Source organism: Rattus norvegicus, chromosome 3 (assembly GCF_036323735.1).
Source record: "Rattus norvegicus strain BN/NHsdMcwi chromosome 3, GRCr8, whole genome shotgun sequence".
Taxonomy (NCBI): Eukaryota; Metazoa; Chordata; class Mammalia; order Rodentia; family Muridae; genus Rattus; species Rattus norvegicus.
In genome coordinates, this window is record NC_086021.1 from 125,632,113 (window position 1) to 125,656,671 (window position 24,559).

The following is a 24,559-nucleotide window of genomic DNA, read 5'->3' on the forward strand; positions in this document are numbered from 1 at the left end:
GACTAAGTTGGTGAGGTACCTGCTGGGCAAGCATGAAGACCTAAGCTCACTTCACAGAACCAACACAGAAAAGCCAAGTATGGTGGCACAGTCCACACAGCATAGTCACAAATCTCACACAAAAAGTGGCTGACCCATACTAAAGCAATGAGTGGTGGTATTGCCTGAGAAATTCACAGACTAAGGTACCAAAAGAACAGAGGGTTGGCTCAAGTCTACTGCTAACTACTTGTGAGCTTTTGAAGGATGTTTTATCTGTTTCGTACTCTAGCCTCCATTCTACAGAACTGGCCCATGTGACAAACTTCCACACTGTACAACTCCCAGTGATTAACTGGACTTCTCTTTTTTTTTTTTTTTTTTTCGGAGCTGGGGACCGAACCCAGGGCCTTGTGCTTGCTAGGCAAGCGCTCTACCACTGAGCTAAATCCCCAACCCACTCCCAGTGATTAACAACCGGAGGTATGACCTCTAACCCATCCTCCGAGCAAACAAAATCCACTGGTCTTTGGATCAGGCTCCATATATTCTTATAGCAGGTTAAATGATAAGCACATGTCAAACTAAGAGAAAGAACACAGGATTGATAGCCCTTTGTGAACCACATTCTTATCCTCAACGCTCAGCAACGGGGCTTAGAGAGCTAACAGGCCTGGTGCAATAACACAGTTCAGCAAACAGGGCTGAACTGTGGTTTCCAGGAAACAGAAGCAGGAAGGAATGTGCAAGGATGTAGTAGCAACGGCAGAAGATGAAAATAATGAAGACCCCGAGTAGACAACAAAGACCTGAGACGTGTGGCAGATGCTTTTGGAATGCCTGGAACCATGAAGAGCCCCTCTCAACAATGCCAAAAAGCCACTGTCCATTGTGTCAGTAATGGGCTTGCTGAGGCTAAAGTCTGATTGCTGATTCTTTTGAAAATCCCCAAACTAAAACTGAAAGCGCTGAAAGATGGAATCATGACAGTATTTCTTTAAAGGTGTTTTACCTCGGGCTACAACTTACAGATGTTCTTTAAAAACGTCCATAATAACAAAATGCAACACCCAGTATCTTAGGATTAGACACAACTGCTGTCACTTCTTAAATCATCGAGAAGTTCATCATTATGTCATGGATGACAGTGTCTCTAAAAGATAGATGAAGTTATAGGCTGCCCTTAACTATGACTCCTCTTCCTTTAGAAGAAATGTGAAAGGAACTGTTGTATTATTCTATTTTACTAAAAGCTACTAACATGTCCAATGTTACTCTCCCCAGCCTATACCAGCCTAACTCACACAGTCGCTCACAGTGCTGGCATTCCCGCTCTTCTAACAGGCGTGTGGATGTGACTCTGAGTTAGAGCAACACTAAATCTCATTCATCCTCACGGCTGTCGCTAAATGCTGATAGATCGCTGATCTACAACAGCAATAATTTCTAATATCTATAGGCATCGATGCTTTTTACAAGTGCATAATTTGTGTACTTTTAAAGTAGGGGAGAAACATATAAAAAAGACACGTGCTCCACTATGTTCATCGCAGCCTTATTTATAATAGCCAGAAGCTGGAAAGAACCCAGATGCCCTTCAACAGAGGAATGGATACAGAAAATGTGCTACATCTACACAATGGAATATTACTCAGCTATCAAAAACAACGACTTTATGAAATTCGTAGGCAAATGGTTGGAACTGGAAAATATCATCCTGAGTGAGCTAACCCAATCACAGAAAAACACACATGGTATGCACTCATTGATAAGTGGCTATTAGCCCAAATGCTTGAATTACTCTAGATGCCTAGAACAAATGAAACTCAAGACGGATGATCAAAATGTGAATGCTTCACTCCTTCTTTAAAAGGGGAACAAGAATACCCTTGGCAGGGAATAGAGAGGCAAAGATTAAAACAGACACAGAAGGAACACCCATTCAGAGCCTGCCCCACATGTGGCCCATGCATATACAGCCATCCAATTAGACAAGATAGATGAAGCAAAGAAGTGCAGGCTGACAAGAACCGGATGTAGATCTCTCCTGAGAGACACAGCCAGAATACAGCAAACACAGAGGCGAATGCCAGCAGCAAACCACTGAACTGAGAATAGGACCCCCGTTGAAGGAATCAGAGAAAGAACTGGAAGAGCTTGAAGGGGCTCGAGACCCCATATGTACAACAATGCCAAGCAACCAGAGCTTCCAGGGACTAAGCCACTACCTAAAGACTATACATGGACTGACCCTGGACTCTGACCTCATAGGTAGCAATGAATATCCTAGTAAGAGCACCAGTGGAAGGGGAAGCCCTGGGTCCTGCTAAGACTGAACCCCCAGTGAACTAGATTGTTGGGGGGAGGGCGGTAATGGGGGGAGGATGGGGAGGGGAACACCCATAAAGAAGGGGAAGGGGAGGGAATAGGGGATGTTTGCCCGGAAACCGGGAAAGGGAATAACACTTGAAATGTATATAAGAAATACTCAAGTTAATAAAAATAAATAAATAAATAAATAAATAAATAAATAAATAAATAAATAAATCTATCTATCTTAAAAACAAAAAAAATAAAATAAATAAAGTAGGGGAGAACAGAAAGATGCAGAAGGTAATATAAAATCCACCTGTAGCAGGGTATAAGAAGTGTGTTTCCTCTTCCCCTCTCCATCAGCTGTGCTCACTAAAAGTCATCACTACTACCATGTGACCCACACCAGGCCAGGATTTCCCCAGGACTCCCCAACACAAACGGACCATAACAGTCACTGGTTTGTGCAGCAGCATCATTCTCCTCCACACTGTACCTCTTCTTTTCAAGATGTAAGGACCTACCTCATGCACTGACAGTTGCATAGCACTGCGTGCTGTTATATGGAGTAAGTTCTGACGATGGAACAAAGAAGGGCAATGGACCCATTCTGTATGTGGATATAGATATTACATTCATTTGTCTTCTAGTTATGAAATCATAGGTACCATCAACCCCTTGCCCCTTTGACCCTTGTGGTGGTTTGAATATGCTTGACCCATACTATTAGGAGGTGTGGCCTTGCTGGAGAAAGTATGTGTCATTGTGGGAATGGGCTTTGAGACCCTCCTCCAAGCTACCCGGAAGCCAGTCTTCTCCTGTTTGCCTTCAGAACAAGATGTAGGACCCTCAGTCCTTCTCCTGTGTCATGCCTGCCTTGATGCTGTCATGCTTTCTGCCTTGATGACGATGGACTGAACCTCTGAACTGGAAACCAGTCCAAACTGAATGGCAACCCCAACTAAGACAACCCTCCATTTAAATTATCCAAGCTCTCCTCACCCCATCTCACCTCAACACCATTGTCTCTATTTTTGGAGGGCTGTCAGAGAAACCTCCAAACCTTGCTCACGGGCTTCAGGTGGACTGTCCTCACTGGGCCCAATCCAGCTCTTGTCCCCTCTCTGAGCTCTAGTGGACACAGCAGCCGTTCTCAGTCTCTCTGTTTCACAGCCTGATTTTCTGTCCACCCTTCCTTTTATTCATCCTGAGCCAGGGGAAGAATATTGTGGGTCCACTGCAAAGATTACCCCTCAGCTTTCGTTTCACTGTCTGTACTGCAGGCTCCTCCTCAGTCTGGACACAAACTCACAGAATCTCCATCTTACCGTGTTGTGCAGCACTGTCCTCAAAGCAGAGCTATCTCCCCTTTCCTAAGACCAGGCTGTCTGCTTGCAGAAGATCACCACAACTGAGCTTGCTGACTCCATATTCCCTCACAGGAGGAGGAGATGAAGTAGGTCAATGGACCCTCACCAGAGTATCCGGTAACTCTTCCCAGAGATTAGCCAGAGATTCTGCCCTAATCTCACATGACTAGAGTATCTAGGTTGGGGAATTAGGGAAAGAACTCCATGGGAAGCCACGGTACACAGTGAGTATAGATCTTACAGTGGAGCTGCAGCACACCCAAGCTCCTACCCATGAGCCCTCATTCAAGCTCTGTAAGCCTAATAAACTCATTGGTTCCCCAGGGTGAACTTTGGTGGAGACCTTGGGAATGAGGGGTGGACATTGTTCACATCTTCCTCTGGGAAAAGTTCTCACAATATACTAACACCACAAAGTTGAGATTCATTGAAGCCTAAGCAGTCTGGATCATAACCACAGTGCCCACGACAGACGCTTACCTCTAAGAAATAATAAAAAGCAGGGCTGGTGGTGAGGGTAGGGGGTGTTGCTTAGAAGACTAGGTGGGAAGAAAAGCTTGTAGAATACCAAAATAATGGCAATCAACTTTCTGAGGGGAGGAAAAAAAGAGGGAGAGGGCTGAGAGACTGTGTATCATTTGCACGGCTAATGACAAAGAGACTGCTCATAGAGGGTGTTTAATGTAGATGTTTTATCCAGCTGTGACTTCTGCATATCAAACTCGGGATGAGGCTTAAGCAGAAGTGATCTAGAAAGGATATTGCACTAGAAGGTCGAGAATAGGAAACTAATGCAGGATAAGTAGCTCCCAAAGCCATCCTGTACAGCTGCCCTCTGTTTCCTTACTTCAGGCACAATGTGACTGCCTCTGGCTCCTGCTGACAATGTTAGTGGCTAAAAGCCACTCTCACCACCCTGCCTTTCCCACCATGAGGGACTGCACCTCAAACTATGAGCCAAGATAACCCCTTCCTTCCTTCAAAACAAAACTCATGACCAGCCTGGGCTACAAAGTAAGATTCTAACTCAAAAATAAAAAATGAAAGTAATCTATCACCAATAATGATATAGCTTTAAATTAAAAGCAATAAAAATAAGGCAACAGGCTTAAAATTATTTATATTATATCAAAATTAACAATGTATTTACTGTAAACAAAAGGTAGGAATATTTAAATGTTAAAGTTAAACTTTATAAAGTTCATAAAAGTTTTCCACAAATAAAGAATATGTGTGTGACTGTTAGACACAGACCATTAAACTTATGCATGAGTCATTATTCTGAGTTCAGACAGTATTTCCCAGATTATATTATGTAAATTACTGTATCATAATACCTTAAGTCCTAAGAATCATAATTTTATCTTCTATTTAACTGACTGGCAACTTCTCATACCCAATCCAACGCATAAAAACAATCTAACTCAATGTTTTGTTGTTGTTGTTGTTGTTGTTGCTGTTTAGTACAACAAGTGGCACTGATTAGGCTTCAGATGAGAAAGACCGCACCTGTTCATTGATCTCTTTCAGCTTCCCATCGATGGCTCTCAGCCGAGACTCACGGTCCCTTTGCTCTTTGTTGTCCCGGAGTATCTTCTCCCCTGGAGTTGGTTCCGTATTTCTTTCTTCATTGGAGTCATGTTCCTAATTTAAAAGTAAGAGAAGGTCGTGTTCCTAACTAAAGGTAAGAGAACTCATGCACAGACAGGTTAGGTCCCAGGTGCCATAGTCCCTCTGATGTGACTGAGCTGTGTTGCTCAAACAATAGCCCTTCCCTTCAACCCATGTTCACAATTCTTTTCAATTTTCCGAATTGAGGAATTAAAATCCCAAGTACACATAAAGCAAATGGGGCGATAAACTCAGTGTCTGACATGATCAGAAAAGCAGGAAGGTAGAGTAGAAAAGACCTGGCTGGACAGAAGCCTGTGCCCTGTTTTCTATTCAGTAGATAAACTTGCGGTTACTCTGGGCTTCAGGTTTCTCACATTTTATTCTTCATTTCTGCTTCTCTCTAATTCTTTGCAAATTTCACACATGTATACAATGAAATACGATCATACCCACTCCCCATTGACCCCTCTCACGCCCCCTGAATCTTCCCGGACATGCCCTTCTCCCAAGCTCATGTCCTCCCTCCTAAGTCTGTTTAGTGCTCCCATGTGCAGGTGTGGGGCCATGCACTGAAGTCTGAGCAATCTCCAGTGGCCACACCTCCAAAGAGAAATAGTTCTCTGTCCCCCAGAAGCTGTCAATTGGCAGTGACCCCTCAGAGAGGAGTGGGCATCATGAGCTCTCCACCATCTATGCTGGACAGCTGGCTGCTTGGGTTGTACAGGTAACCTCGGCTGCTGTTGTTACACACACTTTACAGAACTGTCTGTCTACGTCATTAGAGGAAGGTGTATGATAACGGGGACAAACTGGACTTGACAACACCAGAAGCTTTGAATCTTGGTTCCACCTGGCTCCTGGCTAAGATGACACTACCAAGTTGAGTAATCTCAGAGCCCCCATCCTGTCACCTGTGAAAGGAAAATGAGACCTGGCCAAAATCATTACAGCACCCAACAAACACACAGCAAATGTGGACATGTCCGTTGAACACAGGAAGCACTATATAAAGGAAGCACTTGGTGACTGCATCAGGGCTGCCCATCACATGGTTCTTGACAGAAGCACAGTTGCTCAAAATTAATAGCATTTCTTGGTGACTAGACGTGGGCCCTTCTTGATTCTGTATCTAAACTAAAATGTCCTCTCTTCTCTCCCACAGACTTCCTTCTCCAGGTCTCCACACAGCAAACTGATGTAAGAGACCTACATTCACATTCAGTCAGAGTGTGTGTGTGTGTGTGTGTGTGTGTGTGTGTGTGTGTGTGTGTGTATTCAGTACAATTTTCTTTTTGTGGTTCTGGAATAACAGTAAACATGTTGACATCATAAGCAGAAAGGCCGTTTTTTAATTTTTAGGTAAACATCATGTTCTCCCAACCCTACTTCTGTTCTGCTCTAACAGAGTCTCCATATTCCAAGCATGCAGGCCTGGAGGCTGGCTCTCAGCTCCAGCCCTGCTGGAACAATCAGACGTGCAATTAGAATGCCAAATCCTTTTTCCAGGTCTTAACTTCTACCACCTTATCTGCAACTCTGTGCACTTAGACTAGGAGGGTGTGTGAGACCTTTCCTTAGGCATGTTCTCTGACAGCTTAATCATCTAGTTCAAGTGTCTCAAGAATACCGTGTAACAAAAAACAGTCAAGAGGGGGCAATTAAACAAACAAACAAAAAAGGCTGGTGCTGTCTAGTACCCCAGTGCAGAGTCGACAAACACCTGTGCCAGGGAGTTCTTTTCTGACAGCAAGCACCAGCCAGAACAGTCTTCATGATTTTTGAAAATTAATTCAGCAGATTCTCCAAGTAACAGATTGTTTCTGAGACACCAAATAGGATTTTATGGAGAATTCAGTAAAAGTTCCCTGTGATGTACTCGGAATGTCTATTGGCACCATAAGGAAAGAGAACTAACCTGAGGTAAACTGGTATTTGTTATTCTGACTAATTGATTGCCAAGAGATTCTGAGTTAACCCTCTAAAAGATATCTATGATGTTGGCTGAGCTAACAGAGGCCTTTGAAGCTAAAGCAACTCATTTCTCATAAGTCAAATACAAATGGCATTACTCAGAGTGTGTTAAGTTATCTGACATTCAAAGCAGCCATGTGTTGAGGACTCAGACCTGCCTGGATAGTTATCCCGCCCTGTGCGTCCAGGATCACTCTCTACGTGTCTCCCAGCCCCTCCCACTGCATGTCTCACGTGGGTCAGCTGCCCAAATGTGGTGAGGAAAATGTTTGTTTGTTTATTTGTTTTGTTTGTTTACCTCAGAATGTTGTCATGAAGTAAAAGAAACCTGGCTGGCATTAGAGGCATCATGGGAAAATAAAATATAAAATTCTAAACAATTTGTAAGAATGAAGGACAAGAGCTGTTTCCCAGATCTAGATGAGAATTCTGACAGCCTGGCTCTAGGGAAGCTGTGCTGGTCTGTTCTTACTTCTTCTTCAGTGAAACACAGATGATCCTAAGACACATGGACGTCTTGAGACAAACAAACGCTCCTGAGACACACGGACACTCCTGCAACACACCACCACGGTTTCTGGAGGGAGGTAAAGTTAGGTCTTGTCACTAGCATAGACTGATCAGTAACAGGATTCCCGCTTGGAATCTGTGAATTAAATCTGGGGGAAAATAGATTTGATATACATTTTTCAGGATTACAGGTCAAGTGGAGGTCTATTGTTCCTAAATTTTAGCTAGTGTTGAGAAAGAAATGAACCAAATCCATTGTCGCCGTCAGCAACTTTATGATCTTGGCAAAATACAATTTTCTTCAGCCAAATAGTTGGAGTGCTTGTTTTGTTTTGGTTTACCAAATTGTGTGGGGGTAGAATTAATATTCTAAGCACAGGACAGTAAGTCAAGTTTAGGAGAGTGGCTATATTTGATTAAGTTAGTTGGTGTCAGAACAAAGGAGTACCGCCTGTCAGCGAGAGCTGCTCCTGAAGACTCTCCCTTGCCCAGGAAAGACCCTCTGGCCAAGAAGTGGGATTCTAGATTTAGTAAGACTGATCACACGAGAGAGGAATAAACTCTATGTCTTTACAAGAGCCAAAAAAGAAAAGAATAGCGTTACTATTGAATCCAGCTGCTGAGGACTGAAGAAACTGAACGTTACACAACTCCCATATCCCAGATATTTCTAGAGAAAGCTGGAATCCAATCTATCTACTAATGAGAAAAACGAAATTACATGCCACCCTGCATTCACAGGGTGACTTCCATATGGAGAAAGAGCTGGCTGGCTTGTTGTGGAGTCAGGCCATAGAGAAGCACAGATAACCACAGTTAACCCACAGACCTTATGGACAAGAACTGCTTCAGTCAGTTCTCTGGCTCCCGTAGGATGAGACGCAGAAGCTCATGAGAAACTGCAGCCACATGACAGCACTACAGTGGCAGCGGCTGCAGGGGTAGAACATGCTTGGTTTCTCATGTGGCTACATGCTTTGTTTTCACAGAGAAAAAGACATGTTGCTTTACAATTTTTTCAGTAGTTAATTAGCACCAGGCACGTAACTAATATAAGAAGGATCACAATCAGCAAACTCCTAAGGTCAAAGAGAAGTGTGCTGCTCCCCTTCCTTCTCCAAATGACAAGAGCTTTGGTAATCTCTACGATCATATCTAGAGACCCTCAAAGCATGCATCACAGGTTGTCATGCCTACAGACTTAACATCACATAGAAAGAAACCATAGCAGCTACGTTAAGGAGCCTGGGCTTCAACTTGTCCAGAAAACCATTTTCTTGACAGCATGATGTAGAATAGTGAGTGCACCAGAAAGTGGAGAACCAGAGAAGACAACTGCTGTCCAGTTTAATCCAGTCTGCTAGCTGACACGGAGGAATCAGGTGAAGTGTTGCTGTATTTTCTGATTTTTCTCACCTCCCACTTTCTGTCTCTCATTAGAAAATAAACAACCTTCTAAGGGATCATGATATGATCTGATGTGAAATGATATATGATATGATATAACTAATACATTAGTAAGGCAAAACAAACAGAAAGAAAAGAGTCAAACACAAGACACAAGAAACGGACTTAGATGCGGAGACCCATGCATTCCAGAGTGTTCTGGAAGACATATTATATACACAAAGGCCCTGTGGGGTACAAATGGTTGCCTGACAGACGCTGTCTCTTCAAAGTGTCACCAATCTTTCAACATAGCCATACTGGTGAATAAGTTGCTCACATAATAGCCACTGGGGTTAAAGTCATGTCCACCCATAGCACAATGATGTTAATAAAAATTGATACAATAAACATCAGGGTGTTTCCACTACTACAGCTATAGCCATAAATGCTATCCCAAGTGACTTTAATGTTATAGCATAGACAGCCCATGTTCTATATTTTTATTTGCCCATTTGTTTATTAAAGGACTACTGTTACCCCAGCTATTTTAAATAAGTTTGCTATAGTTTTTTTAAATTTTCTACCTATTTTAAAGCTACTATATTCAAATATTTAAAAATCAGTAATATATTGTTCACAGTATTTGATAAACACAGGATAATATATTTCTCTTTTGGATATTTAAACAGCAATATGTTTATACATTGAAGTGATTCTAAACACAATGTTATACTCAGATGCAAATGAGTATTATAACTTTGCTGTTCTTCTTTAATGGCTTTTATCATTTTTTCTCTTATTTTTGAGATTAATATAATTAAATTATTTTCTCCCTCCCTTTTCTCCCTCCAAAACCCTCCATATATCCTTTTTTTCTCTCTTTCAAACTCATGGCCTCTTATTTTTCATTGTTTGTTACATGCACATACGTAAATGTACACACACATACATATTCCTAAATATAACCTGCTCAGTTTGAATAATGATACGTAAAGCAAGGCTTTTGGACTCCAAAATGGCCCATGTGCCTGACTGTAAACCCCTGTAACTCCTGATATGCAGCAAACCCTCATTACTGTTTGTTAATTATTTTGAAAGTAGAAATTTAGAGCCTGAGGAGATGGTTCAGCAGTCAGAAGCACTTGCCACTCTGGTGTCTTCCAGCTGCCCACAACTCCAGCCTCAGAGCTCTGACACCCTCTTCTGGCCTCTGCCAGGCCCTGCATGAACACACACACACACACACACACACACACACACACACACACACACACACAAAGAAGCCTGTCTAAGTGGGGATTTATTTTCCACTTAAAAGACATTCTTCTAAAGGTTCATGAAGAGAAACTGATGAGCTACTAATCAGCAGAAGAATGAAAATAAAGTGAATTCAAATGCTAAGTGTTTGTGCTCAACACCAGATCGGAGCTCATTCACTCACCAGCTACACAGAGACGATGCATTTATGAATTCTTTTCATTATGCTTATTCAGAAGACATCACAGTCCAAAACCAATTGCCATGAATAATTTGCCAGGTCTGCATTTCTACTTGAAAACTCAGTGTACAGTGCAGGACTGGGCTAGAAGCTTCAGGAAGAAACTGAAAATTAAGTCCAAATGATATGCTGTTTTGCATGGAAAGAACATTAATTTTTCCCTTTTCAGCAACAATTATGCTCCTTATCTGTTCACGCATTAATGGGAATCCCAAGTAGGTTATCTCTTCTCTTTGTCAAAAAAAAAAAAGAAGAGATTGCTGTTTCACACGATCTCGGCCTGCACCAAAAAAAGCTGTACATTGGTTTTTCCTTTGCATTGTCTTTCAAATAATTTGTCTGAACCACAATGCGGACTCTGAAAACAGTGACTTAGATGAGGATAACAAAAGCTGGCAAAGACTCACTCCCGGTTTATTTGACCTTCTAAAGACCGAACAGATCTCTAAATTCTCAGCCTTGTTCAAGAAAACTGCCTGACAGCCATGATGAGGATGGTTTCTCATTAGGAACACTGTTGAGGCTTTAGATTACAGCTCTCCTAGAAGCCCATCAACTACTAGTCAGAAGAAACAGGAAAAGAACAGGGTTTTATTATCCATCTTAACTGCCTTCTATTGAGAAGCAGAACTCAGTAAAAACAAACAAAACGCATTCTAGTAGCTTGCGTCAAAGTCCCAGGACACATTCAATTATAGTAAGTGCTCCAGTTCTCTCTTTCCATGAACTCTGACCCCAATCCAGAGACTGACTAGTGCTGAGATCAACACCTCTAATGCGGCTACCTCAGGTGATTAGGAATGCCCCCTGCTGGCCCTTAGAAGCCTAACCTCCAGAAGCTGAGACGGCTCCCAGAGGTGCTGCAGTCATTGAACTGATTCTTCATGCCATCCGGACAGTTTCTCGGGCTGAGGTAGCTTCAAACTGGTCCATGTCCAGATCTCTAACTTTCAATTAGCAATTAATACCTTCTAGATTGGACATACTATAAATTACTGATACTTAAAATCTTTTGAAAGATAGGGGAAAAAACCTCAGTCATCAATAACTGTATGAAAAATGGTGTACTGAGACTTTTACAAAGCAAAAAGAAAGATAGCAAAATCTCTCTCTCCCTCCCTCCCCCCACCTCTCTCTCTCTCTCTCTCTCTCTCTCTCTCTCTCTCTCTCTCTCTCTCTCTCTCACACACACACACACACACACACACACACACACACACACACACACAAAGACACTTTCTCTTCATGCCACCACACACCCCAATGGAGCCCTTAAGAGCTGGAATACAAGGAAGAACAGGGCAGAGCCTTACAGTGTGAGGCACTGCCCTTCTCATGCTCTATAACTCCACACTCTGTAAAACAGCTTTGGGGGAGTCTTCTCATTTCAAAGTCGTCAAAGACACTTCCCCACAGTGATGCTTCATCCTTGCTATTAAAGGACTTGAAAGAACATGACCAAGTAAGGGGCAAATGACTGGCTCTGCTCACATCTAGTACCAAAGGAACAAAGAAAGGAGAAGCTGTTAAGGACTAATGAATATTATTAATTCTCTCCCTTCTTTCTAATAATGATCAAGAACTATCTTTTTTTTTTCGGAGCTGGGGACCGAACCGCAAGCGCTCTACCACTGAGCTAAATCCCCAACCCGATCAAGAACTATCTTAAATCATAAAGATATGATAATATTAAAATACGAATCTCCCCAATTGCCCCATCCCAGCAAATTCCTAACTGAAAGAAAAATTAGTAGAATGTAGAAATAACCAAAAGAAAATACACTCTGCTTGCAGTTGTACTCACAGAAGATCAATCAGGAGAAACCCTTTCAGGTGGGATTAGACAGTGTGCGCAGAAGCTCTTGCATGATTAACCTGAACAGTCAGCATGCTCTTGAGCTCAGCATACTTATCATTTGACTAGGCGTGGTAGTGCATGTCTGTAATCCCAATACTTGGGAGGCAGAGACAGGAAAATCTCTGTGAGTTCAAGCCCAGTCTGGCCTACATAGTGAGTTCCAGAACAGCCCAGACTACATAGAGACCCTGTCTCAATTCCCCTGCCTCCTCAGAAGAAAAAAGTGCTTGAATCTCACTCAGAAGGGGAAATAAAATAGACATTGAAGGTGGATGGAGGGAGGACACTGGGTAGGAGGCGGAGGGGAGCTGAGGTAGGGACCAGATGGGGGAACTGGAAGAGAGAAAGGAAATCGGTGGGAGCATCTCTGGGACAAGCCAGAGTTCTGGGATGGAGAGGCTCCCGAGAATCTATGGGGGTGACCCTAGCTGAGACTCCTAGCAGAGTGTGGGGGGGGGGATATGAAGCATAAAATGACCGGCTCCTATAGCCAGGTGGGACTTCCAGTGAAGGGAGGAGGACAGCAACCCACCCACAAAACCTTCAACCGAAAATTTGTCCTGACTACAAGATGTGCAGGGATAAAAATGGATCAGACATTGGGCCAACCCATTGAAGATCCAGTCCATTGGAGAGAACCAACCCCTGACAATGTTAATGATGCTCTGCTATGCTTGCAGACAGGAGTCTAGCATAACTGTCCTCTGAGAGGCTTCATCCACAGATGATGGGAACAGATCCAGAGAGACACAGCCAAACATTAGGCAGAGCTCGGGGAGTCTTGTGCAAGAGTCAGGGGAAGGACTGAGGTGGCTGAAGGGGTCAAGGACACCACAAGAAGACCTACAGAGCCAACTAACCTGGGCCCAAGGTGGCTCACAGAGACTGAACCAACCAAAGAACACACAAAGGTCCCCTACACATTTGTAGCAGATGTGCAGCTTGGTCTTTCTATGAGTCCCCTAACAATTTGGGGGGCTGTCTCTGACTGCTGTCTGCCATTGGATCCTTATCCCCCAGCTGGGCGGCCTTCTCTGGCCTCGGTGGGAGAGGATGCACCTAGTCCTGCTGTGACACCTGGACCAGCTGGTGCCCATGGGAAGGAACTCCCCTTCTCTGAGAAGGGGAGAGAGAAAGGGGGACTGGAAGGAGGGGGGCACTGGGAGGAGGAGGGCTGCAATTTGAATGGGAAGGAAGGGAGGAAGGAAGGAAGGAAGGAAGGAAGGAAGGAAGGAAGGAAGGAAGGAAGGAAGGGAGGAAGGAAGGAAGGAAGGAAGGAAGGATTGACTAAAACATACCATATCACCCTTGTTGCTCTGACTTTCAAGGCTGAAGACGGCAGGAGAGTCCACGGAGAGCTCCTGGAGCTTTATGTCAATCTCAGCAAGCTGCTGAGACTCGGTGGCTGCAAGGGTATAGCCTTCTCCTGGAACCAGCCAAGCACACTGATCGCCCTAAGAGAAAACCAGAGTGACCGGTCATCCCACACCATATTCTCACACCAGAACACATGGTTTAGACCTCCCTATCAGAGCCTAGGGCTTACAAACCACAGCACCACAGACCCCTGGAGTATGGAGGTTATGGTTTAATTCTCTTCCCAGTCTGTACACAGTGTCTACTGGTGTCGCTATGGGATCCCCCAGCCTCACAAGCTGGTTCTCTTTCATATGATAAGAAGAAATCTTGTTTAACTGATCAAAAATAAATGTAATATTTTCAAACTTTACCCCAATGAGCCACCAAAACAGTTTACAGTTCCACCTAAACTAGTCTCCATGCCCAGATAATCTTAGCCCAAAACCCTCATGTATAGTGAACTTCACTTACATTAAGATCTAAACAATCATAACCTAACAATGTGCCACTGTAACCGAGTAGCTAAGCCTCACCAATCACAGCAGTTGCTTAGATAACTCCGTGGCTAAGAGCTGGGGCTGCTCTGCAAAGGGGCCAAGTGTGGATCCTAGCACCACACCAGGGAACTCACAACCCCTACAACTCTGCCTGCAGGAGAGCCGATGCCCTCTTTTGGCCTTTGTGGACATACACACATATACATCACAAAGACACCACTGAACAGTTGCTGTGCATGAGTGCTTACCGGCACAGGCAGGTCAGTCTGAACTGCACGAAGGTCTGCGGTCTAAGACGTCTCAGACTTGTGCCAGCAAAAGTGGGAAAGGTGTGAAAAGCGGAGCTTAGCTGTGGTATCGGCACACCAGAAAACAGGCCTAATGGTAATACCATGCCACAGTATTTATAGTAAAAAATGGCTGTGAAGAGCCCAAAAGTCCAAAACTACAAGGGAAGTGGTACCACCTAATTAGTCACAGATAAGAAACCAGTTTGTTATTTGCCCACATAAAGCTGATATAAGCACTGAATACTCTAAATGAAAGATGATGGCCAAGATTACAGAATCAAGGACTAAACAGCAATTGCCTGAGTGTAGTTCTTTTTAGTGATGCTAAGGTTTGGAACCTATCAATGAAGCCCAACAGAAACACTGATGTCCAGGCACCAGGCAACTGCAGCAAGGAATTTTATCTATTAAATGGAAGGTAGCGTTGTCCACCCTGCTGCTCAGCACCACCTAGAAACCGTTGGCCTGTGTGGTGAGCTTAATCTTCCTGGTTTGCAGGAGTCTCACCTTCCTGAGGCAGAGGCCGGAGATGGCCTTCCTAGCTTCCTCTCTAGTTAGGGTTCAGGCACTAACTTAGTAACCAGCAACCATGTTCATCCACTCACTGGCATAGAAGTGAGTGGTCTGGACACCACTATAAAACCCACCTTGCTACAAAAGAGGGCAGCAGAGACATCAGTGCACAGACATACACACAACACTGCGCACACATGCACTGCACATACACATGACATACACACACACATGACATACACACACACATACACACACGACATACACACACAACACTGCACACACATTCACTGCACATACACAGTTTTTTTAAAAGGAATTCCTAAAATACAAGAAACATACTTTTTTAAAGGTAAAAACTTTTAATATTCTGAAACTAAAATTTCAGACAATTTCAACATATCCAGTAAGAAAGAAAAGGAGAAAAAATAAACAACCTTCCTACCAAAGGTCTAGTCAGAGTCAAGATGTGAGATTTTAGGAACTATTTCAGAAGTTGAGGGATAACAGCAAAATCAGGTCATAAATAGAACTGGATTCCCAAATAATATGAGGGGGAAAATGATAAAAAAAAATCAAATATGACCATTAAAATACATAATTTTAAGTCAGGAAATGTTCTAAGTATTATCAACAGTTACTCCAAATAACAACAAAAAATAGTTAAAAATAACAAAAAATATTGTTTGAATTAATATTATAAAGCTTAAAATAGTGGGTTGAGGATTTAGCTCAGTGGTAGAGCGCTTGCCTAGCCAGCGCAAGGCCCTGGGTTCGGTCCCCAGCTCCGAAAAAAAGAAAAAAGAAAAAAAAAGCTTAAAATATGAGAGGAGAAAACATAAATACTAACTAAGCAAATATGCCAAAAGCAGTATTAATCACAAAATCCGCTGTGATTTTGTGACTTGTGGAGGTCAGAAGTCATAGCAAGAGCGGCTGTCGGGGAAGGGACACACACTGACTGCTCACAGCAGAAAGTGGCTTGCCTGGCTTCACGGTCAGTAACAGACCTAAGACTGTAACCTGGGTGTCTTATTCTGCTCCATGGTTCTGGTTCATAAAGGAAGACAATTGCCGTGGTCAGCAACGATGAAGAAGCTGATGAAGTAGCTTCAGAATCTCTCGGTGCTCAGCCGTGTGCTCCACCCACTCTTGCCTCCATTCCTGCACCCAGCTTCCACAGGCCCCTCAGAGGTTGCATTCTGTGAGGCTCTGGTATTTGCTTTGAATTTGGAGCGGAAAGGGGGATAGTATGCTTGCCCACACAGAATTTTTTCAAGAAACTAACTGTTGACATTTAGAACACATGGTTTCCATTTAAAAATCTGAGTTTCTATCTTCTCTCAAAAAGTTGCAGGATCCTGGCAGCCAGAGCAGTCAGGGAGCTTAGTGTTCCCTGGAACTTCCCCCTGTGGCTGCTACCCTCTGACCTGGGCTTGCAGCTGGCTGCAGGTAATCTGACACACAAGCAGGTAGCAGATAAAGGGCTGTGAGCGGGGTCCAGAAGCACCAGAGTGACAAGTGCTTCAGGTAACTCGGAAGAGGATGTTTCTTTGTAGAAATAAAAACCATGCCTACACCATTAACAGGAACTCTTGTGAGAACAGTGGGCCACTGCTCTCTTGTGGGTCATTCCCTAGCTCTATAAATATCTACATTTACTCCTACAGTAGAGTCTCTTCTCAGGTCTCCGGGGAACTGGATAGTGAAGACTGGCTAGGCAGGAATAGAATCCTACAGGATTATAAAGACAACACTGAAATACTGTGAAGTCGGGACGGATGAAGAGAGAGCACAGAGAAATACATTCTGATGGCATCAGGAACTAAGCCTAGCCACTTTACAGACCTACTGAACTGACCAATAATAAATTTGAAAACGTTAGGATTTTTAGTGCAGAGAACGTCTTCTAACTAGAACGTCTTCTAACTTTTGCTGAGAGGCTGACGGCCCAACAGTGATTTGGAAAGACTCTTGACAAAGAGTCTGCGTACCTCGGAACTGGACAGTCCTGAGTCTGTATCTTCTAAGCCTTTCAGGAGCTCATCCAGACGTTTCTTCTCTCCTTCAACCATAACCACTGGGCTTCTTGAACTCTTGGCCAACTACAGAATATATTAGTGAGAAATTTAAGTTTTATTCTACAACAAATCTTTTATAGTCATTCTCCAAAGATATTTCCAGTATAAGCAACCCTTCTTGTCTTTCTCTAAACACACACATACACACACACACACATACACACACACAATCTCTCTCTTTCTCCCTCCCTCCCTCTGCACAGTCTCTCTGTATGTAAATGCATGTGTGTGTGCAAGTGTGTGTGTGTGCGTGTGAGTGTGCATACACACTTACACATGTGTTGGCTATAGCACACATGTGGAGGTCAGAAGTCATTTTGAAGGAGTGAATTCTCCTTTTACTGTGTGGGTCCAGGTATAGAGCTCAGGCTTGAGGCACCCTCCCTTTACCCCGAGTCATCTCACTGCCTCCAGGCAGGCCAGATGATGGAGATACAGATGAGGGTATAGATACAGAAGACATGGACTTGCAGACTTAGAAGCATAAAAACATTTGCTGAGACACAGAGGACTCTTTTGAACACTTTATGGTGCCAGACATCCACTTAATGAAACTGCTTTTAAATTTCTAGAATATTGAGGCTGGGCATTCAGATTAGTTGGTAAGCCTTACCTCACAAGCATGAAGCCCTTGGCTCAATCTCGGGCACCCCATAGAGCTGGGCATCATGGTGCACACATATAATCCCAGCACTTGGGAAGTGGAGGCAGGGGTGTTAGAAGTTCAAGGTCATCCTCCACTACATACCAAGTTTGAGGCCAGGCTGAGCTACATAAGACCTTATCTTAAAAATTAATTAATTTCTAGAATATCATTTAAATAAAGATTCTATTGGCTTTATAAAAGGGAAAGAAGGAGAATCTATATTGAAGCTATTGTGCATATCAGCACAAGCTCAGAGAAAACTCTGCTGTTCTTGGTACATCAAGATCTGATGGGCCAGCAGAGAGACAAGGCCAGATGAAGTCAGAGACAACTCCCTGAGCTAACACGAACATGGGGCACAGAGGACTGAGAGTGGCAGGAGAGGCCAGCCTGGCGGTGGCAGACTGACGCCGGGACCACGCTGCCTGGCAGTGTGAGAAGAGATTCTGCCTAAGCCGAGGAAACACGACTCTCCTGTGGCTGATACTTTGTGCTCACCAGTGTGGTTTCCCACGGACTAGCTATCCAAGCAGTTAGTGTGAGCTTCTGTCCACCCCACAGAGCTTTCTCGTAGATAAATTAATTAGCATCCCAGACCAATTCAGGAGTCACTGTGCCCTTAACTGCTCTGAGTCTCCTTTAAAGACAAGCCAAGTCAGATTGCCTGACCTGCAGTGTAACAAGGATGAGCCCCTGAATCAAGGACCCACTCAAGGGCAGTGACCAAGCGCAGGGAGGAGCGGAGGGGCACAATACCAGCTGGTTTCTCCAAGCCAGCCTAGCTACTCTGTTCTCCACGCCAGCCTAGCTGCCCTGTTCTCCAAGCCAGCCTAGCTGCCCTGTTCTCCAAGCCAGCCTAGCTGCTCTGTTCTCCACGCCAGCCTAGCTGCTCTGTTCTCCAAGCCAGCCTAGCTGCTCTGCCAGGAGCATTTGCCATCCTAAGTTCTAAACACAGCAGCTACACAGTCAGACTTGTAATAAAAATGACTCAGTAAATAAACTCCCGCACTTTGCTGGTGTACAAGTTAAAGTCTGGAGGGGAAGTACTGATCAAGGCTGTTTTCTACTTCAGGAACTAGATTATTTCTGAGTGATAAAATAAATTCTAGTTGCAGCTAGCAAATTTGAAAGAGAGAAACTAGGAAAGAAGGAAGCAGAGCAGGGCAAGATGAGAGACATGATGGAATTAGACGAGAAAGCAGTGAAGATACAGATACAGTTTTTTAAAAAAGCTTTTCAGGGTTGGGGATTTAGCTCAGTGGTAGAGCGCTTGCCTAGCAAGCGCAAGGCCCTGGGTTTGGTCCCCAGCTCCGAAAAATAGAAAAGAAAAAAAAAAGCTCTTCTTTTACTTATATATACTAAACCAATTGTGCACACATTCATCTTGTTTTTAAAAAAAAGTCTATTTCAAGACCCTGAATGGCTGAGATGTCTCAGAGGGTAGGAGCACTTGCCGTGCAAGCATGAGTTCAAATCCCCAGGAGGGACCCACGTAAAAAGCTAGGTCCTGTCTTGACCATCAAGTGTCAAGTCATGGGCAGAGACAGGAGAAATGCTAGAGCATGGTAGCCCCCAGGCTCACCCAGGTCCAGTGAGAGACCCTGTCCCAAGGAAAAGGCAGAGAGTGGAAGATCAGGACAGCCTACGTCCTCCTCTGGCCTCCGCACACACAGACATGTGTATGCACATAATCACACATGCACACACACACCCACACTCCCACCCAGAGAGAAGGTAAGTTACTATGACTCTGACTTTCTCCCACATTCTGTCTCTTGAATCATTAGCTACCCACCTCAATGTTTCGCTTAATAAAATCCTGACTATGTTCAGCGTTCCGTATAATGAAAACCTGGCTGTGTTCGCTCCTAGGCTCAATCGCTTCTGTATTTGAAAACGGTTGCTTTTCTGTTTTGATCAATGGCCCATTTTTCTCCACATCACAGGTAAAGTCTAGTATTGAAAAAGTTCAAAGTAAGCTCACAACTACAGTTCTGAATCATACTAAAAATTCACCTTAGGTATACATTAAAATATGTTTTTGAAACATATTTAGAAGGAATAATTTTTAAGTTCTAGACCCAGGAAAGTAATATGGACTTTTTCTTTGGCTTAGATTTATTTTCTCCCCATCCTCCATAGCCCAAATTTCTGTCAGTGGCAACCTACTTTTTACAATCATTTCTAATGAAAGTGTAATTACATCATTTCACCCTTCTTCTTACCTCCAACCTCCCCTGCTAACCAGGTACTTGCCTTGCTTTCTCTCTCAGATCCTTTAATTGTTGAGAGATGTGTATCATAAATATACATAAATATATAAATGCAGCCTGTTCAGTCTACATAAAGTTATTTGTATGACATGGCTTTAGGGCTGACCACTTGGTATTAGATAACCAATTAGGGGCTCTTCCCTGACGAAAACTTCTCCCTCTCTGTCAACCAGCCAAAAATTCAGAAAACAAATAGAGTTGGGGTGCCCAGCCACAAATGATCCACCTATGAGACAATTCTGCAGCTAGGAGCCAGAAGAACAGGGAGTCTGCAGCCTACTTTTTCAAAACTATTATGCAATTTTCAAAGATCCCATAATAGAATGCAGTAATGACGTTTCAATAAGTAACTTCAACATGGACCATTGTGTGCCTTATCTGTTTTGTGCTAGGTGTGTTCTCTGGCACTGAGCTCCATTCTTAGCCCTCAGCCCTCACCTTAAACTCTAGTTAATACTTCTTTTTTTTTATCTTTATTAACTTGAGTATTTCTTATTTACATTTCGATTCTTATTCCCCTTCCCGGTTTCCGGGCCAACATCCCCCTAGCCCTTCTCCCTCCCCTTCTATATGAGCTTCTCCTTAACTGATAGAATAGTACCAAGCCCCCTTCCTCTATGACTATTTCTGTATACAGCCAGCGCCCCCTCGTGGCAATCTGTATATCACGCAAGTTAAACATACCCTTCTCCGTGTGATTTTCGTAAGTTTCCTGAGGAATCTGAGTATGAAACACTGAGAAAAGGTCATCTTCGAATTTGCAGTGCAATGGCTCTACTGATACAAAAACAAACAAACAAAAAACCACTTGTTCAATCTCCATAAAATAAAGTTATCGACACTGAAGAGAGAGGATTGAATACTCGTTCTACTACTCCCCAATCCCCTCCATGCACAGGAGTTGTTAAAGAAAAGAAAAAAGTCAGTGTCACTCCCATGTTGAAATGACAATCAGGCAATCTTCACATGCACCACAGAGATGAACTGCAGAAGACAGCCAACCAGCGCTTCCCTAGACTCGTGAGAGCACATTGGAGCGTCACCTCTCTCTCGAGATGACCTACACAGATCCTCTCTCTAGAGATGACCTACACAGATCCCCGTGAGTGTGATACAGACAAGATAGACAGCCAGTAACAGAGCTATTCATTCCCCTGTATTTTAGGCCTCAAAGCTTAAGGTTTTAAATGTATAGTCAGTCATTAACAGAATGTCTTTGAGTAAGGCACGGTGCCAAATACAACTCCAGCCATAGGAAGAGAAGGTAAGAGGCCCAGTAGGTGGAGTTCAAGGTCATCCTCTGAGACACAGCAAGTTCAAGGCCAGTCTAGGCTACATGAGACTCTGTCTTTAAAACAAAAGCAAAAACAAAAAGACAAGGCCTTCAAGATGTCTCTGGGGAGCCAAGGCACGTGAGCAAGCCTGACAATCTGAGCTCCATCCCAAGTAAAAGAGAACCAACTCCACAGAGTCCTCTGACCTTCTCACACCAGCCATAGCATGCACTCCCACCCACCTACACACCATCCACACGCACACACACACACTCTCACAGACACACACACACACACACACACACACTTTATTTAAAAGAGAGAGAGAGAGTACATTTGGGAGATTCGTGTAAGTTGGTGTTCTTCTCTGGCAATTTCTTCTCTTAAGCTCCACAAAGAAAATGGGACATTGCGTTGTTCATTTTTGTTTCACCCTGATTTTTTATGTTTCATATCAGCTAATTTAATTACTTATAACTTTGTTCTGACTAGTTTTATGTTAACTTGACACAAGCTAGAGTCATTTAAGAAGACAGACTCTCAATTAAGAAAATGTCTCCCTGGGCTGGAGAGATGGCTCAGCCGTTAAAGGCTAGGCTCACAACCAAAAATATAAGAAAATGTCTCCTGGGGTTGGGGATTTAGCTCAGTGGTAGAGCGCTTGCCTAGCAAGCGCAAGGCCCTGGGTTCGGTCCCCAGCTCCAAAAAACAGAAAAAAGAAAAAAAAAAGAAAATGTCTCCCTAAGATTTGCTTATAGACAAGTACGTGGGAAGGCCCAGACCATAATGAGAGGTGCCAGCCTATGCATGTGGCCCTGGGTTCTATAAGCAAGCAGCCTGAAAAAGCCAGGAGGAGCAAGCCAGTAAGCAGCACTCCTCCATGACCTCTGTATCAGCTCCTGACTCATGGTTCTGGCCCTGCTTGAGTTCCTGCCCTGATTTCTCTTGGTGATGAACAGCAATGTGGAAGTGTAATTGACACAACCCTTTCCTCCCCAAGCTGCTTTTGGTCATCGTGTTCTCCCACAGCAATGGAACCTAACTCAGACAATCTTCAAAGTCTATTTTCTCTGTGCCTTAACATGCCATGTTGAATCTGCCTGTTTGTGCCATAGAAACTTTTTGTTTTAAAAGACAGCTCAGTTGGTAGAGTGCCCACTGCACAACCACAGCACCTTAGTTCAATCTCTAGAACCCATGCAAAAAATAAACTTGAGTGTGGTGGTGCGTATTTGCAATCCCAGCTCAGGAGAAGACAGAGACAAAAAGGTCCATAAGACTCCCTGGCCAATCAGCCTTGCTGAAGCATGGAGACTCGGGTACAGTCAGAGTCTCTATCTCCAAAGAAGAAATAAATAAATAAGGTGGGCAGCTCCTGAAGAACAAACGATGGTTAGCTTTAACTGTAACTTGACACAGCCCAGAACCACAGAGGTAGAGAGTTCCTGTAAGGGTTTTCTAAATGAGATTGGCCTGTGGGCATGTCTATGGTAGACTACCTTAAGTTAGTTGCTATAAGACCTAGTCCACTATGGGAGGCACTATTCCCTACTCAGGGGATCCTAAACTGTCTAGGAGTGGAGAAATCGACCTAAGCACAAATAAGCATGAGAGCACTTCTCTCGACTGCCGGTGTGATATGACAACCCGTCTCAAGCTTCCGCCCTCGTAACTTCTTCCCAGTGATGGACTGTAACGAGGAATTATGAACTACAAATGTTCCTTCTCCCCTAAATTGCTTGTTGGGTTATTTTACCACAGCAACAAAAATGCAACTAGAATGGGTAGTAACCAATAGAGTGAAATATAATCCATAACAAACAAAAAAAGAGCTAGCTACCATATCAGAAAAGGCACAGGCACAGACTTCTAAGTGAAAGAATACAGTCTGGGGAGGCTTTTGCTGGGGGCTGGAGGTGGAATTCTAATCATAAACATTCTAGAAAACTATGAAGAATGTAAAATTTAGTGGCAACTAGAAGGTTGGGAAAGGAAGGGGCGTTGAGTGAGGATCCACACAACGGGTTCTTTTAGAGCAGTAAAACTATTCCACCTAATGCTGGAGCTGTGAGTGTGCAGCCTGTGCCTTTTTAAAAGACCCTTACCATCAGAGCATAAAGGAAGAAAATCAATGTTGGCAGATTTTAAAAAATCGCTTAAGAGACTGAGAAATCACACACGTCGAATGCAGAAACCTGACAAGACGATCAAAATCTATAAAAGAATCTCATCAAATAGAAGCACGTGAAAAGTGCCACTTAACCCCAACACTCTGACAAATGAAGCCTCTAGGACTAAAGGAAACAGACACTAAACATCAGAACTATATGCTAGGTGGTCAGTGCTTTCTACAGACTAGCTGTATTGTTTGTATACCGTGCACCTGCACCGTTAGGTAAAGAGACAACAGAGTGGGAACCAAGTGTCTCACTGTTGGAGTAAAGCCTTACAGGTAAGCAAGAGGGTTAGGCCATGACAGTCCAGGTGGTGATGGAGTACAGCCAGGCAGAGTTCCTATGAACGGTTTTAGTTCAAACAGGGATGATTACATACAGGCATACTTATAGTCATGCACATAATGGGTTCATATATGCACATACATTTCTTTTCCCAGAGGAAGCTGCACCTAGCATCCAGATCCCGATGTCTAATATCACTGTCCAGAGGCAGGAATCGGGATCCTTAGAGACATGGCTGATCCCAAGACTCAGGTGGGAAACACCGAAGAGTGAAAAGATGTGCCTGGCAAGAGAGACAAAGCCCGTAGTGACAGAAATGGGTCAAAGAGATGCAGGTACCAACCGAAAGACCTTCTAATGGCTAAATGGGAAAATGCAGCCAATACAATAAAGTAGTATTGAACTCTAACTCAAAGTATAAAATTAGCATTCGCTAATACCAATCTAATACCGATACAGATGAGTGAGAGACAGACAGATCTCCTCTGTAGAGTAAACAGGCATAATGTAGGCCCACATTCTGCTTCCGGCAAGACAAAGCATGGCTCCCCACTCCTCAATCGGAGACTGTACATAACCACTTCCTCATAAGGTCACAGTTGGAAGAGGGAAATGAGCTGGGGCGGGTATTAACATCAGTGGGGTGGTATGCTTGCACCACTGTG

At 43.6% G+C, this 24,559-nt stretch overlaps 1 protein-coding gene across 8 annotated transcripts in view; it reads right to left on the bottom strand.

The window, feature by feature from the left end:
* The window catches only part of Fsip1 (fibrous sheath interacting protein 1), a 142,598-nt gene that overhangs the window by 103,575 nt on the left and 14,464 nt on the right, over window positions 1-24,559 (bottom strand). For 5 of the 8 annotated variants that reach the window (XM_017591571.3, XM_039104540.2, XM_039104543.2 and 2 more), the window contains 5 exons: window positions 20,846-20,938; window positions 19,684-19,841; window positions 17,156-17,266; window positions 13,801-13,956; window positions 5,172-5,306 (listed from right to left, as the gene is read on the bottom strand). In XM_017591571.3, the coding sequence (XP_017447060.1) occupies window positions 5,172-5,306; window positions 13,801-13,956; window positions 17,156-17,266; window positions 19,684-19,841; window positions 20,846-20,938 (653 nt within the window). The remainder of the gene's footprint in view (window positions 1-5,171; window positions 5,307-13,800; window positions 13,957-17,155; window positions 17,267-19,683; window positions 19,842-20,845; window positions 20,939-24,559) is intronic. The other 3 variants (XM_039104542.2, XM_063283317.1, NM_001013078.2) reach the window with 1 other exon arrangement.